At 37.4% G+C, this 19,834-nt stretch overlaps 1 protein-coding gene across 4 annotated transcripts in view; it reads right to left on the bottom strand.

The window, feature by feature from the left end:
- The window catches only part of LOC129882677 (uncharacterized), a 58,986-nt gene extending 44,164 nt beyond the window's left edge, over positions 1–14,822 (bottom strand). For 3 of the 4 annotated variants that reach the window (XM_055957081.1, XM_055957077.1, XM_055957078.1), the window contains exons 1-9: positions 14,571–14,822; positions 11,079–14,407; positions 10,891–10,977; positions 8,875–9,027; positions 8,603–8,766; positions 8,372–8,519; positions 6,826–6,948; positions 6,631–6,718; positions 809–1,016 (exon numbers count right to left, since the gene is read on the bottom strand). In XM_055957081.1, coding sequence (XP_055813056.1) covers positions 809–1,016; positions 6,631–6,718; positions 6,826–6,948; positions 8,372–8,519; positions 8,603–8,766; positions 8,875–9,027; positions 10,891–10,977; positions 11,079–13,931 — 3,824 coding nt within the window. In that variant the 5' untranslated portion in view covers positions 13,932–14,407; positions 14,571–14,822. Of the gene's footprint in view, positions 1–545; positions 600–808; positions 1,017–6,630; positions 6,719–6,825; positions 6,949–8,371; positions 8,520–8,602; positions 8,767–8,874; positions 9,028–10,890; positions 10,978–11,078; positions 14,408–14,570 lie in introns of those variants that run through there. The other variant, XM_055957080.1, reaches the window with a different exon arrangement.
- Between the last annotated feature and the right edge of the window lie 5,012 nt (positions 14,823–19,834).

Consider the following 19,834-nt stretch of genomic DNA (forward strand, 5'->3'; position numbering starts at 1 on the left):
TGTATTCCTATAGATGGTTAAATTTAAAAAGTATGTTTAAGAGCAATAATTATTTATTAATTCCTTCATTATATTGATTTTATTTTAGTTGGACCAAATAAGCTAGTAAATTGATCTATCAAAAGAGAATATCAATGCCGTTGAAAGGTTATGATGTTCCCTTATTATATTGATTATATTTTAGTAAGACCAAACAAGCTAGTAAGCTGACCATCAAAAGAGGACATCAATACAATTAAAAGGCTATACCGTTCCATCATTATAAACTCCACCAAACCTGTGTGGAACATATTTATCTTTTAGATTTCATATTTGAGACTCGATTGTGTAAAAAAAGTATAACTGCCTCCTCTTTGATATAATTTATATGCCTTAGATTGATTAGACATGAAGTTTAAAAAGTAACATTTTGTAATCTTAAATTAACGATGTATATATAATACATCAAAATATTTTTTGAATTTGTGATTTTATATAGGTTTTCCCAGCATATTGGGGCATTAAAAGTAGAAGTGGTAATAAGATTGTATAGAAGATTCCAAGTCTGTGGCAAGAACAAAAAGAAAAAATATTTCCCTTGCGTACATGTCTATATACACCTGCTTTCCAAGAAAAAATCAAGCTCAGTAACCTCATCACACTACTATCACAGTTTACACCTAATTCTAAGGGTTCCATTATAAAGAATGAATAAAATGATAACTTATAATCACATAATACGACAGAGAGAACCAGAGTGCACTCTCTATTAGCGAAATAAAAAAAAACATCTATTTCCAAATGCTGAAAGCATTTCCATATGACTTACACGGGGATGTTTGCATTGGCACGTCCTGCTGAACTGCTATTACCTTTTGCCTGGAGTACATCAGACATAGACCTCAACCTGTTTCTAATATCTGTGAATGATGGCCGAGCTTCAGGATCAGCAGACCAGCACTGTTTCATCAGCTTCCTCCACTCTGGATCACACCGCTCTGGCATTGGAGGCCGAAGAGTATTCTTCAAAATCCCCCCTACAACGACCAACAAATCAAGATCAAATTGGAAAGGGTTGGGAAATCATTAAAGATGCAATTCTTTTCTTTTCATTGCCTCAAAGAAAGGGACCATTAGTTTTTAGTTGCTCTTCATCAATAAAGAAAACTCAACAGAAATAGCAAGTAAGCTGGCCGTTCTTTATATCTTTCTGTCCCAATTAGGTGTGAATTGGCCTACACAGTCAGCATTGTGGAGCATTAAAAATACTGATTAAAAATAGCTCAGTTTGGATGCATGGATATATTTTTTGAACAACCAATATAGAAATCAATTATTAGCACTGACACTTGCAATAACAAGGACAGAAAGTCAATTTGTTAAAATTTTGAAAGACTAAGCTTGGACATGGCCAGACACTTTGGCTTTTGCCTCATATTCCAAGTTTCACATGTATTAAGAGAAAGGAGAATTCTCGAGCATATTAACAGGAGCAATGCATTGTTTATGCCATATAGCACAGAAAAGATCAATGCCATATGGTCTGGTTTCTTAATGTGTTTTCAGCTAGTTTGTACCATAGATTCCTCATGGTTCTCCATACTGATGTTATAAGTGCTAGTGCCTACATTTGTGCACCACTAGTCTGCCTGCCCATATTTGCTTATGACCACCTCTTCTATAAAGCCTACCGTTCCCCATTAAATCTCCACAACCATTTCATAATTAGTGAGTTCTTTTGTCTCCTTAGATCCCTGATTCCCAGTCCTCCAGAGCACTTGCTTAGCTGAACAGTCCACTAGGTGAGAGCCCTAACCCTCATTGTTTCCTAACCACATAAATCTCTCCTAAGTTTGTCTAATTTTTTAACCACTTTAGTTGGAATACAGAAGAGAAACATAACATAGACGGGTAATAGGATGACCCTGCCAACAAGTGAGAGATACTACACCTTCCAGTTTTCTAATTTCGTCTCTATTTTCTCCACAATTCCATCCCATATCTCCAAATCCTTGTGCCCATTTCCTAGTGGCATACCCAGGTATTTAGTTGGTAGGCTTTCTGCCCTGTATCCTAGGATATTGGCAAAGTCTGAATCTGCTCCACTTCCATGACAGGGAAAAGTCAACTCTTTCTTCGGTTAACACAGAGACCAAACACAATAAGGATTACCCTAATATAACTAATTTGCTCTGCCTTTGCTTCACAAAAGATCACAGTGTTATCTGCATAGAGCAGGTGACAGACCTCCATATCTTCTCCTATTCTGTTGCTGATTTTGAATTCCTTAATGTAGTTGCTGCTGATGGCCTTTATCATCATACTGTTAAAGCCTTCCATGGCTACGATGAAAAGGAAGGGGAGAGGGAGTCCCCTTGTCTAAGACCCCTTCTGATGGAAAAAACCCACAGGTTCTCCATTAACAAGTATGGAGAACCTGACAGTTTTAATACAAAAACCAATTGATTTCAGTCACCTTTCACCAAACCCCATCTGTCTGAGAGTGGCCAGTGGATGATCCCAGTTTCTATGATCATATGCCTTCTCTATGTCTAGTTTGCACATGACACCCGGATCATCCCCTTTCAACCTGGTGTCCACACACACACTGGCCATGAGAGCTGCATCCATGATTTGTCTTCCTTATATGAAAGCCACTTGATGATTGTTAACCAGAGAATCAACAACCCTCTTCAGTCTCTCTGTCAAAGTTTTGGCTGTAGTTTTATATACCCCACTAATAAGACTAATTGGTCAGTAATCTCTAAGTTCCACTGCTCCATTCTTCTTAGGTATGAGTGCAACATAAGTAACATTAGAGCTTTTCTCAAATACTCGACGAGAATGGAAGTGATGCATTGTGCTTTGTGCTCACAATGTCATCTTTCAGAAACTCCCAAAAAGATTGGTAAAAGCTCGTAAGAAAGCCATCAGGACCATGAGCCTTATCACTTGCACACAATTTGACTGAGTTAAGGACTTCCTCTTCCTCAAATTCCCTTTGTAGCCACTGTTGATCCTCATTGCTGATGGTTGGAGCCTCCTGCATAGTGTAATCAGGCCTCCAAGCTTCAAGCTCTTTGTACAGCTTGAGGTAGAAATCTTGAATGTGAGATTTTATGGCCACGGGATCAGTGATGGTGTTTCCCTCTGCAAGTAAACTATCAATTGCATTATATCTCTTGTGAGATGTAGCTATTCTGTGGAAGTACTTTGTATTCTCTCCTTTTCAGCCATTGAATTCTGGATCTTTGCCTCCAGGCAATCTCTTATTCTTAGCTACCTCTTCAAATTCCATTGATAGATAAGTTTTCTGTAGCATTTCATCTTCAGTAAGATTCCTTTGATCTTGTAAAGCCTCCAGATCAGATATACCTTTTAGTATCTCCTCCTCCTTTTGTTTCCAATTTCCTTTGTTTTCCTTTCTCTACACTTTCAGTTCTTCTTTCAGAATTTTCAGTTTGGTGGCGAGTTTGTAAGCAGGAGTCCCAATGTCTTGAAAAGAAGTCCACCAGCTTTGAATTTTCCCTCTGAAATCCTCTATGCCCATCCACCATTGTTCAAACTTGAAGATTTTTTGAAGTCCCAATTCCCCACGCATTAACATAATTGGGTTGGGTCTGAACCCACCATGGAGAGTAAGTTCTGTCTGCTTTAGAGGAATTGCTCCTCATATTTGGGAAGAATATAAAAATCTGTCAATCCTAGAGGTAGATCTATGATGGTCTTCCCTCCTCCATGTATATGGCCCTCCAAATAAAGGAGGGTCGACAAGCTCCATGTCCTCAATCCATTCTGAAAAATCAGCCATGGCTCCTGAAATTCTTTAGCATTTTGTCCACTCTATGGGGTACCTAGTGACATTAAAGTCACCAGACACAACCCAAGGGCCCTCACACAGGCTCCTAACAGCAGCTAGTTTCCACCTTAACTCCTTCCTCTCATTCCTCCAGCAATTAGCATACACAACACTCAGACACCACGTTACGTTTTGAGTGATACCAGTACACTTGAAAGTGATCATCCGGTCTCCACTTTCCACCAGTTCTCCCGTACAATTTCTTGTATCACATAACACTAGTATACCCCCACTCCTTCCTATAGCCCCCAGGTGCACCTCTCCTAAACATCTATTATTCCAAAGTTGTCTGAATACATCTGTCTCTACCTCCTTGAGTTTTGTTTACACAAGAACATGAATATCAACCCCTCACTGTTGTATTAGATTTCTTACATGACTTCTCTTGTTCTCCCTAATTAGCCCTCTCACATTCCATGATAGTATTTTAACTTTCATTGATGACATAATAGGTTGTTGCTCCCCCTGATCCTTGCATCCCCTTCTTCTATGTTCATCTGGAGGATCATGTTTCTGGCGTCATTTGAATTCTCTTCTCCATCACCACTTGGTTTGCCCCTCTTTATGAATTTGATTCAAAAGAACCTCTTCTGAACTATCTTCATGAGCATATCCCATGCCAACCTTTCACAGCCTGTGAAGCATTCCCTAGAATGTTGGCTCAATTTGAAAACATTGGAATGGACCCATAGAGTTGCCTTGTCCTCTAATTCATCATACCCACTGTGTACCTCCTCCCCTTCACTGCAATAATTATTCGTTTGCATGTGACAGTTCTGACCATCTTCAAGGATAGGTGATTGCTGTCTGTTGGAATCATCATTTTCCTTCAGTTTCTCCAGTCGCATGATATCTTCCATGTGACAGTTCTGACCGGTATATCAATTAAGACAATTGTATCAACTGTATTTGTTCCTTGTGTATTCACTCTTTATCGAAAAAATTTTGAGTGTATCTGCAACTGGCTATACAAATCTCTCGACTGATAATCAGTATTATCCCCCATTTCTATCAGGTGAGAGGTAGAGAGGGAGGGGATGACAAAGGGAGAGAGGCGAGCAAGAGAGCGGGAGGACAGAGGCGAGAGAGAGTTTGAGAGAGGAGAGACTTGCTATAAAACCCTAAGTATAGTTATGTAATACAACTCTTTTAAACTATAGTTGTGTATAGTAAATACATAGCACATGTTTGCCTTCTATGTAATTTTTCCTATTATTATTAGGTCAAACTTTTTCTTTTAAAAAGAAAAAGTGTGCCCATTTCCACTTGCCTACTCACCCCTCGAGTACTTCACCCCAGACAATTCAAAACTAGTGTTAATTCTCAGCAAAACATTTTTAGTATCTTTGGTCCATCGCATGCATTGTCTCTATCTCCTTTCCTTTTCTTCGTAAGTTATCAGGTTCTATCTCAGGCTCATACTTGTCTCCTCGACTGTCGTAATCACTCATCCCCCTACTTCTATATCTCGCCGGCAATTCACACCGACCGGTAGTTAAAATAATCCATTCTCCATCTGCAACCTCCACTGACGACAAAATCTGTTTCCTTGGCCTTTTGACTCGAATGTGAGCCCATCAGAGGTAGTATTTTAACACCGTTTCCTCCTCATTCTCTAGCCAGCTGCCGCATTTGTTGCTGATATTCTTCATCACCTTAGAAGACCAGAGATGGAGAGGTAGCCCAAGAACTCAAATCCAGAACCAATCTAATTCTTTGTGTTCCGGAACAACTCCAGATTTCGGAGACCACCATTAAAACATCAGCTTCTTCCCTTGTCTACTCTAATCTCCCATAAGAATATGTTCCGCAGCTTTCTTCTTTTGGAACTCGAACAGAAACTGGATCCCATTCAAATCATACACCTGAAGGTTCTGGACTCCTTTCCACATCTATTGACCCATTTTCTTACATCATTGCGAGTAGGGATATCATCACTTTCAGGAAACTGCCCACCAAACATATATCAAGGAGGTCATTTTCCCCTGAAGGCACATATGTATTCATGTGCTTTTCGGGTTCCAGGCTCTCTCAGAGTCCTTTTGTTTCTGCGTAAAGCTTCCTTGTAGCACCCTTCCCCCTTAATGTATTGAAACTTGTCTTCTCCAGTGGAACCAGCTTCCCTTGTACCCCTGGTTCTCTGTGAATGAAATGTTCTATTTTGGCGACAAGTGTTTTCCATCCTTCATTAAACTTGTTCTCTGGTATAATAATAACTGCTCTGTCTTGGCCATTAACTGTGATAATATGTATCTACCATATTTATTGTACTTAAATGCACAACAACTATAAGTCAAGAAATCTCTGCCCTTCCATGATTTAAAGCTTTTTCCTCTTAGCTTTGTAGCCTCCCTTAGCCTTCTGCAGAGCCAGAAAAGTGCCCCCTTGCTTAGTACCATCCTCATATAAAGCTTGGAGCTTTCTACCCAATCATACCATGACTCAGAGGGATTCTTTGACTCTGTTAAATCATAATATTTACCCCCCTTGCCTAAAAAAAATATGATTCTCCATGGAGAAAAGGAGAAAGAGGAAAAAGATGTGAAGACAGAGAAAGTAGTGCAGGATTCCGATGTTCGAGAACCACTGCAAAAACGGATCCTAAAGACCCAGAGAGGTCTTCAGGTGAATACCTTGCGAAAAGTGCTTGGGAGCATTTTCAAATGTTCCTTTGCATACCCTTATAATCAAGTGGAATCCATTCCCTAAGCAATACACTATTCCCTCTCCCTCCCATAACTGTTATGAAGCAAAAATTATTCACTTGGTCTGACAGGTAATCAGAGCCTTACCAATGATTGCCCCGCAATGCATGTTTGCATAGGGTTCTTCCCCAGTCAAGATCTCCCACATTGTTATGCCAAATGAAAAAACATCAACCTGTCAGAAACCAAATCATCTAGTTTATTGCTTTATGTCATACTTTACAACTGGATGTTATTGCTTTATGACATCAAAATATAGTAAATTACAGTAATCAGTCTAACCTTCTCAGATACTCTGTTACTGCTACCATTTAACAGTTCAGGTGCCATCCAGGGAAGAGTACCTCTTACACCTCCAGATACGAGAGTATTGCGTTTAATCCTTGACAGTCCAAAATCTCCAACCTGCATTAGATATCTTACAAATAACTCAACTCACTGTGGCAAGGTCCATTTTTTTACTAAAATTCAAATGGGATTAAATTATCCTATGAAAATGTATCAGTAGATCTAGCTGGATTCACCCTTCAAAATAAGCATACAAGAAAGTGCTGTTTTCTTGTAGTTAGTTGGTCTCCTACACAGTGGTGTGGTAATCTTTGTTTCATCATAAAAAGTCTTCACTGGTCTTAATTGTACTGTAGAAATCTTATTTGGTGTGATAGTACACTCTGCTCCAATATTATTCATCATTTATGCAAATTTGGCTAAACGCTTTTTGGCTTTGTAGATGAAAGTAATGTGGTTCTGGAAACAGAAAGGCTATCTGACCAGAAGTCAGTCCAAATACAATTCCAATATCAATAACAGCTGAATCATAAGAACTTGTGCTTATAAGTCAGACAGGGCTAGCCAAAGGGTGAAGCTGCTAAAGCAGCTGCTTTTCGCCCCCGAGTTTTCCTAATAGGTGTACATATAATTTTTTTTAAAAGAAAAATTATTGTGTTTTAAAGTAGAAAATGCATGTTTTCATGATAAAAATGGAAATATGGAACCGTAGGTGATAAATTAGGAAAAAATAGTCTTTTAAGGAATCGCTCCATAGACTATACGTGCAAGTAATATTTTCTTGCCTCATTTGTTGATACATTCAATATCATCAATTGGCCCACATAGTTTAATTGTTTTTTACCATTCTCTTTAAATTATGCATTACTCTTTTTAATATATTCCATTGGCCATTCTCCAACTCTCAGAAACAAATATGTAAAATAAGAGAGCCCAAAGCAAATGGCCAAATCTTTTTTTGTTTCTTTCTCAAACTTTCAAGCATTGCATCAAGCATATTGAAGCAGTGAAAAGTAATCTGGTTCCATTATTCTATCTTTCTATTATTTTACATCTGAACTTTGTTAATTTTGATATCTTTGCTTCATAGGTTTATAATGTCTTTCTAGATATTTATTAGAATTTAAATATGTCAATTAGGATATACTATATAGGAATTCAGTTATCAAAACTCAAAAATAGAAAAGAGAAGGATTGAAATTTTGACACAATCTCAAAAAGGAGCCCTTGATAATTTTTTTACCAAACAATAAAAATCCTAAATAATAGATTAGATATATTAGGAATTACTAGAAATTGATTATAAGTTTTTTAATAACTTTGCACATCAAAAGCTAGCAAAATAGACTTCAAATAAAATTATATATGAAGTATTTTTGTTTGTTTTAACAAAAAGTTCAAGGCCTCTCATTGAAGCTTTTCTTTGGGTCACCATGTTTATTGAGCCCCTGAAATCGGAATATGCTCTCATGATCCATTCCGGATTTATTCTTGTATATTAAAGAGTGCATATATCCCTGCCGTAATGGTAAAAAGATACCTTGCATATGGGTCGTTGTGGATCCCTCAGACTGACTAACAAATTGTCACATTTTAGATCAAAGTGGACAATGTTTTTTGAGTGCAAATACTCCATCCCAAAAGCTGCATCCATGGCAATTAGAAGTTTCTTATAACTATCAAGTGACCTGCACAAGGAATTTAGCAGATCACATTAAGTTATGAATGAGAGCAGCAAGGAGAACTATTAACATGGCAAAAGCAACTTCACCTGTCCTTCTTAATAAGAACGTTTCGAAGTGATCCATTAGTCATGAACTCAGTCACAGTTGCCAAAGTTCCCCCAGCCCCATCAGGTACCACTCCATAAAATGCAAGCACGTTAGGATGATGAAGGTTTGAAAGGATCTGTGCCTCTCTCCAGAAGTCCTTGATCTGGAAAAAGTACAATTTTATTAAGAACTTCACAATAAGGATCATAAACACTACTGATAATCCAGGAAAAAATTATATGCTTGGAAGATATGTTACAGGAAAACCCACCAGCCTTTCTTCCTGTGATGATCTCCCAGAAAAACATGCCCGCTTAATTCTCTTTATAGCAACATCTGTTCCTCTCCATTTTCCATGGTAAACAGTACCATATGTCCCAGATCCCAACTCCCTCAATTCTTCAAGGTCAGCATTTTTTATGATCTGCGATGTAACATTAGCTGTATAAGTATGAATTAATGAACTCTTAAAAGAAAGCAAACTTAATGGGGATTGAGGCAATTTTTGTTGTTGTTGTTGTTAAAGAAAGCAAACATATTTAAACTCTAAGAAAAAAGGTATAAGTTTGCATCTTCTCTTAAAATGAAAGAAAGAAGGGTAAAGCAAGATCAAGTTACAAAATTAACTTTCCGGGGGGGGTTCTACGGAGATGTTTGAAAGCCAGAGGTGTACCTATAACGTACATTAAGGCGATTAAGAATATCTATGATGGAGCCAAGACCCGGGTGAGGACAATGGGAGAAGACTTGGAATACTGTCCAGTCGTGATGGGGTTGCACCAAGGATAACTTTTTAGCCCATTTTTATTTGTTCTGGTGATGGATGAACTGACGCATCATATCCAAGGGAGGTGTTGTGGTGTATGTTATTTGCAGATGATATAATATTGATTGATGAGACACGCGACAGACCTAACGATAAGTTGGAGGGTTGGAGACGGAACATGGAATCTAAAAGGTTAAGGTTGAGCAGGAGTAAGACAAAGTACATGGAGTGCACTATCAAAGGCGTAATTCACAAGGCAGATTTGGAAGTGAAGATTGATATACAAGTCATCTCAAAGAGAGAAAGTTTCAAATATCTTGGGTGTATAATCCAAGGAAATGAGGAGATTGATAATAATGTTACACATCGTATTGGAGTGGGGAATGAAATAGAGGCTCGCATCCAATATCTTGTGTGATAAGAATGTGTCACCAAGACTTAAAGGTAAGTTTTATAAAGTGATTGTTAGATAGCTATGTTGTATGGGCATGGTGTTGGCCAGTCAAAAGCTCAAGAAGATATTTGAGACAATGTGGGAGAGGCCTCAGTGGTGGACAAGATAAGGGAGGTGAGGTTGGCATGGCTCGGGCACTTGAGAAGGAGATGAATAAGTATCCCAATAAGAAGGTGTGAGAGGGTGACTATGGTGAGTCTAAGGAGAGGTAGAGGTACGCCGAAGTAATATTGGAGAGAGGTGATTAAACAGGACATGGCCCACCTGTAGCTTATGGAAGACATGACCCAAATAGGAGGATATAGAGGTCGCGGATCAGGGAGAAGGTTAGTAGGTAATCGAGTGTTGTCTAGTTCTACTTATCATTATTATTATTATTATTATTCTTTTATAATCTTGTTCTTCGATTTTTATTATTATCTGTAATATCCTTCGTTTTGATTATCATATTATTTGTTGTTGCTACTATTTTTTTCTCCATTATTTTCGGCCCAACTTCTTCACTATTGTATTTCCTTTCCAAACCTATTTTGAAATGCTAAACTTGAGCTGAGGCACAAACAACATCTCTAGCTTCACAAGGTAAAGATAAGGTCTACATACACACCCCCTCCCCAAGCCCCACTTGTGGATTACACTAAATATGTTGTTGTCAAGCAGTAGAGAAACATCGTTGATAAGCAATAAAACCATTACATAACTTTTGAGGCACATTCCAAGACTAAAAATAGCAGACCATTATCATTGCCAAGAATTGAACCACAATCTCTAACAATGACAACAAATCAAAGATATTCATGTAACAACCTATGATAAGAGGATCATGGTATTGCAGGAGGGGGGTATGTAGTGAAGGACAAAGCCTTGTACATTTGAGTCCTCCTTTGGATATATTAGAAGTCTGCTGCTGGTACTATTTGCTGTAAGAAGGCAATGCCCTTTAAGTCTTTCAGACCCATACCCAAGATTAGAGTGTAAGGCGTTATAGTTGAAAAAGGGGAGAAATGAAGATATTATCATGAGCATTTCCAACAAGGTTTAGAATACAAAAGGAAATGATCCTTTACCTGCAAACCATACAAATCAGCTTCCAGTTCAGCTATCATAGCATCAGTGATTAAATTATCCTTATCTCCGTCAACGGGGTTGACATCCTGCGCCAAGCCAGATAAACAACGAAAAACTATATGAGCATAGGAGAGCTTTTAGTAACCTAAATCATACAGCAACCCATCAAAATGAAATAGAAATTCACCTCCAACCCCAAGTCAGGGGCAAATGCCACCCCTTCTGTTGCACTAGGAGATATGACTTCACCACCGAAGGTGTCCAAATCTAGGAGATTTGCAGCATATAAGTCACCACTGGGTGATCTAACATCTCTTCCATTTGCATTCAGAACCTGCTGACTTTCTTTGATACTCCCACTAACTGGAGCATCTTCTATCTTTTGCTTTTCACTGCAAAATTCTCCAATGCCAGAAGTCACAACTTTCTGATCATTGTAATTAGTAAATTCTTCATCAATTAGAGAAATTTCTCTCCTAAAGACAGCATCCTTGATTGGGTTTTGCCTGAAAGCTGAGTAATGCGAGGACATCAACTGGCCTCCATCATCAACAACTGATGATGGTGACAATTCCTCCGAGAATATCAGCAAGGGTTCTTTGGCAAAAGTATCTTGAGGACATGCAAAAACTGCTGGCACGGGGGAATGTTGGGAAATCAGACCATCAGACAACTCAGGCAGTAGATCACTTAGAGTTTCTGCACCATGAGACTGTGTTTCAGAATTTGAAATGCTCCCAGCAACTTCAGAACTCTTGACCCAGGATGTATTGTTCTCAGGTTCAGCCTTTTGTATCCCCCCTGAGGCATACTCAAATTGATTTCTTTGGGACCACTCATTTACTGTATTAATTAAAGGTGCTGATGCAAGGATGTTCATGTCAAAAATTTGTGATTCTTCACCAGGTATATCATCTTCATTATTAGACACCATACCAGAGGTAACATTAGGTAGTTTTTTCTCTGAACCCACAGAAGTTTTGGATGACTTGTTATCAGAAAATTTACCCTCATGACATAGCAGTGTATTATTGATATCACATGCATTCACCATATCACAATTTGAATTTTTCTCCATATAGTTTTTCAAACCGGGATGGTAATTCTCCAAATTTTCTGTAGCTCCATTGCATCTAGTTTCTGTTCCATTAATGTTTTTTTGCACAGGTCCACATTTACTCACTGAATCTGAGTCAAAAGTCAACTTCGGAAAATCCACCAAGTCAGTGGCCACAGTTGATTCCCCATTTAGTACCTTAATATGATGCTGAGAACTGACTGGGTATGTATTCTGATGCAGAGATCCTAGGTTTTCTTGCAGAGCAGCAGACGCGCCGTGTGAAGATAACTGAACTGGTACAAAGTTCAACGAGGAAAATGAGCTTATTACCTCTTGTGAGCAGTAAGCTGATCTTTTTCCATGTTCCTGAAGTTTTGAATCTGAAAAGGCATGCGGAATTCCATTTGGAGCAACAGCAGAAGTGTGTCCCAGTAATACACCCATTTCCTCATTCAGCTTTTCAGAGAAAACAGTCCTTTCCTTGGGTTCTGTTCTTTCAAAAGAGTACTGTTGAAAGCTTCCATCACATTGTTCCAATGTTGGAGCAACAAAGTCTCTGCTGAGACCATGGTGATGTGAAAGCAATTCACTCGATTGGTTTGGCTGTGGCATATCATCTTTTTTGTTTGGACTATGCAAATTCATCAGGTTTATCTGCGGGGCATAATAACCAATATTAGCACATCCACTCGGGTTTTCAGGTAACGACTGGGTGCTGCTAACCGACACTGGACATGCATCACTACCATGTGGCAACTTGTTCTTGTATGCATTCCTTGAGTCGGCCTTGCAATCTCCCTGTTGAACAAGCACAGGAGAAAGAGGAGTACAATGATTGTGAAACACAACCTGATTCTGAGATTCACCAATCAATTGAGCAGGAGGTGGGACATAAATACCATTACTGCGTTCTACTTTAGGTATCACATTGTTGGCCTCATCGCGCACACACTGCTCAAAATAATTCTCCTTGGCAGAAGAATCCACCTGAACAATGCCATTAACAGCAACAACATATTGATAATCAGGGTCACTCGGTTGAACGGTAGCAGCATCTACGGGGCATGAGTTTTCAGATTCAGTCAAAGGAACCAAAAATATTCGGAGCCTTTGGGAGCCCCCAAGCTTCTCGAGTCCATAATATTCCTCTATCATATTCTGAAGGTCTTCGTCAGAAGAGACGGATATAAGGGCGTCAAGATCCTCTCCTGGAAGCTGGTATTTGAAAGTGTGAGGCTGGTTACAGATGGCTAATGTTTTCTTCACAAGTTCTTCCCATGAAATATTCTTCCGTATGGAAATGATACGCGTATCTCCACCAACGTATCTAAGTTTTCCATCACTGGGTCGAGGCAGTATTCTACCACCAAAACTGCATAGGAATTTTATTTTTCCTGTCTGAGAACAGTCTGAGGTTCCTTGTCCAGAAGATTTTAATGATTGTGAAGATTCAGATTTAGTTAAAGGAGGAGCGCTTGAGCCTGAAGTAGCTTGATTATAGAATAACTCTGTAGTAGCCCCCCCAGGGTCATGCCCACAAGATCCAACTTTCTGATTATATGTAAGCTCATTCTCTACATAAATACCATTTTCAATTTCGGTACTAGACCCTCTTGCAGAAGCAATTTCAGTTATGTCAGAAGCACATTCAGAATCCATTCTAGCCAACCCAAGAAGCCTTGTGAGATCTTCATAACCCGGATATAGGCTTTGCTTACTTTGAGGTAAAACTCTCTTATTATGCTTCTCAGTAAAACCAGACAGAGTAGGAACTATTCTTGAAGAAGGATCCTGAAGAAATTCCATAGAAAATACCTCACCAGTCTGTACAGGTACATGGTTATTTACATTATTGTGTAAAGATATGCCATCACTCATGATAACCGGCTGAGATGATTCTTGCTGGATCCATTGACCAGAAGGGTCAGGCACCCCAGTAATCATAGTTTGAGCTAAATCTTTGGATGAATCTAGCTGCATATAACCAATATCTTAGCAGTTCAAGGCCTCAATAAACCATTCAGACGTCACCAGAATATGAAACATGCAAGAACTCCCCTAAAGTCCCTCCGGCGAACTAACAAGATTCCATTTACTTGTTCACTGGACTAAACTAAAATACCAACTACAGATTTTTCACAACAACAATAACTACTACCACCTCATCAAACAAAATAGCAAAACTGGCCTTCCTGCTCCCCTACTTACACTGAGGTCCTTCTATCTCCGTTTTTTTTCCTACTGATAATATGAGATATTTCACACTATATAGACAAAACAAATATATATACAAAAAGGAATATACGTACTTCTCCAACTAGACAATCCCTCTACAGTCTATGCACACAGAAAACGCTTCAAAAATGAAAAAAAAAATATATATATATATAAAAAAAAAATTAACAGTAAAACAATCTGATAATTTTGCCTTGTCCTTCATCAATTCTCCTCCCGATCTGAAAAGTAAATTTCCAACAACATATCAAAACAAACTCAAATATAAAAGATAAAACCTAAACTAACAGACCGATCAGCAAATTGTAAACATCAAAGGAGTGTAATCTAATTATGCGATCGAAATTCAACAATCGAGTTACTATAATGGAAAAAGTCACATACTGAAGAATCACTCTGTTGAAACGGCTGAATTTGTAAAGTCGGAGAAATGAAGAAGGATTTAATAATCAGGTAGATAAATGAATTTAAGAGATCAAATGAAAAAATTTAGGTACGTGTGAGAGAGAGTGGCGTACGCCGGAAGTTGTAAATCTGAGGCGACGGAGGGAGAGAGAAAGAAAGAGCCATTTTTTGTAAAGAAATAAGCGGCATCAACAAAGGGAACTCTACTTATTTGTTGATGTTGTTGAACGTTGATTAACCTGTGATAGTGCTTTTACTGCTCCATTAACTAAGGTTTAAAATGGGAATACATTAATATTATTTCTATTGGTGCGTTTCTTGTCTTATTACGTGCACTTGTATGGTTTGAGGTCACAAGTTGACAGCCATAAGGACCAATCACCAACAATTTTATACATAGTGGACCCCATGTTCTTTACAAGTGAATCAACAATGATCGCTCAAATATAAACTATCTATAAGACTACAACGATCCAAGCGTTTCATTTTTATATTTAAGGTCTAATTGAAAAGTCACCGTAATTATTAGGATTATAGTATAATCTAATAATTATATTCCTTCTATTCCATATTAACTGAATTTCTAAAAAGCTTTTTTTTATTGTTCAAATCAATTGAATTGTTCAAAGTTTAAGAAAAATGCTTCAATCTTTTTTCATGTTTACACTTTCTATTTATAAAGTTTTCTAATTTTCTAAAAGTTAAACTATACTACTTACAAAATTATACTCCAATAAGGGACTTTGTATTTATGATTTCACATTTAATCATTTTTATGAGGCTAATTAAACAAAAGGGTAATAGAGAAAAATATGGTTCAAACTTTGTCCTTAAATTCTTTTTTAATATGTGTGCATTACCTTAGAAATTCAATTAGTATGAAATAGAGGGAGTATTATATTAATAATCGTAAAAAAACGTTTGTTTCCTACAACATAATTACAAATTTAATTTGATTGATAAAGTGTAAATATACTATTAGATCTTTTAAATTATAAAAATAAATGTTACTGTTTGATAAATATATGTCTATACAACAATATGTCTATGTTTATCGGAAAAAAGTACAATTAAATTTATAGTGAGGTCAAGGACATGTATATTGATTTAACTCGTTAGATTCTGTTATTAGTGATAAAATGTATGTATGTTAAAAGAAATAATAAACGAAAATAAGTAAGCAAGTAAATAAAGTCGTACGAAGAGATAGAGCTTTGGAGACAAGTGTTTGCACTAAATCCGGTGATACTAGACTGATATTGGTCGTAGATTCGAGATCATTTCTATAAACAATTGTTATGAAGCAAAGACTTAGTGAAATATGAAAAACTTGGGCACAAGAATAATATTATATTGTTATTATGTTGTTTAGAATGTCATCTCTTACAATCATGTTAAAACTACTATTTATAGGTTACAAATATAATCCCTCCACTAATAGAAAAACTTCATTGAGCCCTAGTACGACCAATGGTTGTTGTCCATGTTGAAATGTTGTTAGTAGTGCCAAGTAATATTTCTTTATTTGGTCACAGTATTGTACGATCATATCTGGCATATACATTCTTTTTTATCTTTTTTACCACATCTTTGAGACACTAGTCCTTTCTTATCTTCGGGCCATGAGTTCTCGCCTTTCTGATGATGATCATAATTATGTGACTTCAAAGACTAATTGAGATTGATCTTTTCCGAAGTCATCTTCGAGACTAGTTTACTTGATCGAACTGGTTTTTTTTAGCATCATGTTGATCCCGTGTGTCCACATTTTTCATTTATTCCATCATATGTACAAGTTATTTTTTGCCTAACACATAGTCCCTCATTTCTCAAATATGATGTCAGGCATGTTCGGAAAGCAAAATTATCTTCGAGATTCTAATGAGAAATTTATCCTAAGAATGCCTTCAGTAATGCAAAAGACATTGGCCCTACTACATTAAATGCACCCTCCACATGTGGAATGACTATTGAATCGAGAATGACTCGTTATTTAAGGAAATAATGACTTATCTCTTTTTGCCTATAAATTATGACTTTCGTGCTCATTGTAGTGTTTCACGATTTCTTCAAAATCTCTTCATTTTTCTTGACTTCCTTCTTCATTCTTTTTCAATCCTTTAATTTTTACATCTCTCGAACTTCATATCTTGATATATATATATTCTTCCCCAAAATTTAATTCACCGTGTCTTCATCTTCTTTCAGTTTTGTCAGATATTCCCTTTTCAGGGGCAGCCTAAAGAAAGGTAAAAAGAGAGATGCATAAAGGTAAAAAGAGAGATGCATAACTTCAGAGCCAAATGTTGATACCACCATCATCGGATCCTTTGTTTCAAGAATGATTTTAAAGTATGCCTATGTCGCCATGTTGGAGCCTGGATAAAGCTTCCAACGAATATTATAAGACCCCAAAAGTTTGAAAAGTCCTAAAACGAGGAACAAATGATGGAATCCCAGAGAAATGCATAAACTGGCAGCAGTGATGAACACGGAAGGCCATCATGGGCCGTGGTGAGCACCACTCCTCATGGTGAACCACCGTGATGGTAATTCAGAGAATAAGACCTGCAGGGAAGGGACCACGATGAGGGACCACAGACTGTGGTGAGAACCACGGACCGTAGTGCCCTCCATGGTGACCCCTTCCCTAAGGCCTCAGAAAACATTCCAAATAAAGTACCATAGACGACCACCACGGGCCGTGGAGCTCTTTCTGTACCGTGTTGTGATCCGTGGTGGTCCCTTCTGTAGGCCCTCTTCTAGGACCTGCACCACGACCGTGGTTTATGGACCGTGATGCCCTCCACGGATTGTGAAGATCTCCGTGGAGGAAGTTCAAAGACTTTAACTGCAACCCTAAGATTTTTTCCTCCTAGTCAATTATCACGGCACAACACTAAAAGCCGTGGTGAGTACTACAGAACATGATGGGTCCTTCGTGAAGTTTGTCCGATCAGAATTAAAAAGGGGTATTTTGGTTTTTTTCTATGTTTTATAATCAAGGTGTTGTCGTTTTGGGGACTGAATTGACCTATCTAAAGGCCCTAACTCTCCCAAACCCCTCATTTCTCACACTTAGACTCAAACACACCAATTCTTTCCTCTCAAGTTCTCCCATGGGTTTCAAGTCAAGTCTAGGGTTTCACTTCAAGTCTCTTAAAGTCTCTATTGTTTCCAAGCTTTAATTAGGGATTTATTTTTCCAAGGTATGTGGGTTCATTCATGGGTTCTTCCACCCATGGAGCTCAAGTATTTTCCAAACCTAGAAATTTAATTCCAAGTATGATTCTTATGGGTTTTTATAGTATGATTACAAATCCATAGGTTATTGTCTATTTAAAGTTTATTTACCTATCTTAGTCTTTTTTGACTCTTAATTGCATGAAATTGATGATTTTATTAAAGGTCCTTAAATGAAGGCATGAAAAGGTTTCAAGGTATTTTGGTGGGTTGTCTAAAAGATATATTAATTGATGCATTTCATTACTCTCATGCATGCTAGCATTATTTTAAATGATTTAATGGTTGAAGGAATAGAACCCACCTAGTTTTACTATGTTCTCAATGAAGTTGAATTGAAAGTTTTGACTCCAAAATGAAAGTTTATGAGAGCAAATATTTATGATTAAAGGGGAGTCTTATGAAATGAAAGAATGATGAAATGATGCATTCCACTTGTGAAAGGTCAATTCTCACTTGTGTGAATCAAATGAAAGGTTTTAATGAGTTATTCTACCGAATGATGTTTTGATGATCTAAAGCTATGTAAATGACTATGTTCTTATTATATGAACTATTCCGTGGGATTGACTTAGCACTGAATGAGGCATTGAGGTGGGATTCGATAAGGAAATCCTAGTAGCAACCCTTTGTCTCATTAACTATGCTCCAACATAGGAGCCTGTAACTCCCCTAATTATTTAAGCTAATTTTCGCATTAAAGTGGTTATTTCTTGATGATATGATCAACTGCTACTGACTCGAATTTTGTTACGGGGAAAAAAAATATTTTTGTTTAGCTATATTTTCGGGTGATCAGACTTAGGGAGGTCATAAACCTATTAGAATTTGGAAATTTGGGAAACCTCATAAAATGAAAGTTGTATATAATTGAAATACCTTTCCAACCATAGGTCGTGGTCTTATAGGAGATATCGGGATAAAAAGTTATGGATATTTTAACGTAGAAGGGTCAAGCAGGGTGATGATTTTAGGCCCAACCCGAATCCAAGTCGGGTCAAGCCCATTTTTTTTGACTTTTAAAGGATAAGTTCAGCTTATCTCTTCCATTTTTAGACCATAAGTTTCTAGAACATCTTAGAGAAAGAGAGAAAGAGAGATCTTCTAGGCTAAGAAGCCATTTTTGACCCAAATCCAAGTCCCGAATTCCGAAACTCGTGAAGAAAAAGGCGTTGCACGTTACATTGTCTTCACTTTGAGCTAAAAATCAGCTAGTAAGGAGTGTGTTGTCGTATTTGCTGCACACCTAAGGTAAGATTGATGTTCTTTTTCTTGTTAACAAGCTTGTTTAGAGATTTAACGGTTTAAAATGGAGGAAGTAAGCGTTGTAAACTTGTTGCTTGCTTTGTTGAGACTTATGGATTTGGGGCTGTTTTGGTTGGATTAAATGGGTGGAATTAGTTAAGTTATGATGTAGAATGATTGTTGATAATGTGGTTGATAAGTTGTTGTTGTCGAAATTGGGGGACTAAACTTTGTTTGCAAACCCGTTTTTGAGATGGTACTGTTGTTAGTGCGTTGATGATATCTTTTTGTACAAAATGAGTTTTGTGTTGATTTTTTTGGATTGGAAACTTAAGACATAGATCTAAATGTTTTGTGAAGGGAATAAAGTCAGTTTTGCCGTTTTCAGGTTGCAAACTTAGATACAACCGGACAAGTGTGGCTGTCCAGATTCTCGTTTTTAAGTAGCTGTTAGTATTTGGATGATATCTTTTTGTACAAAATGAATTTTGAGTTGATTTCTTTTGGGTTGCAAACTTAAGAAGTATATATAAAAGTTTCATGTAGAGTTCAGTTTTGCTGTTTTGAGTTTTGAAATTTAGATTCAAGCTGTGGTACTTGACTTTCCAAATTTACTATTTTAGTAACATAATTCGGGTCGAAACATTCTAGGCTTATTTTTAATAATAAACTTGTTTTATGTCAATATTATGGATATTCTGGAAAGTTAAATAAGTCATTTAATGGTATTTTCAAGGTTGTTTATATCGTGTGCA

The sequence above is a fragment of the Solanum dulcamara genome, chromosome 3, assembly GCF_947179165.1.
Source record: "Solanum dulcamara chromosome 3, daSolDulc1.2, whole genome shotgun sequence".
Classification (NCBI taxonomy): domain Eukaryota; kingdom Viridiplantae; phylum Streptophyta; class Magnoliopsida; order Solanales; family Solanaceae; genus Solanum; species Solanum dulcamara.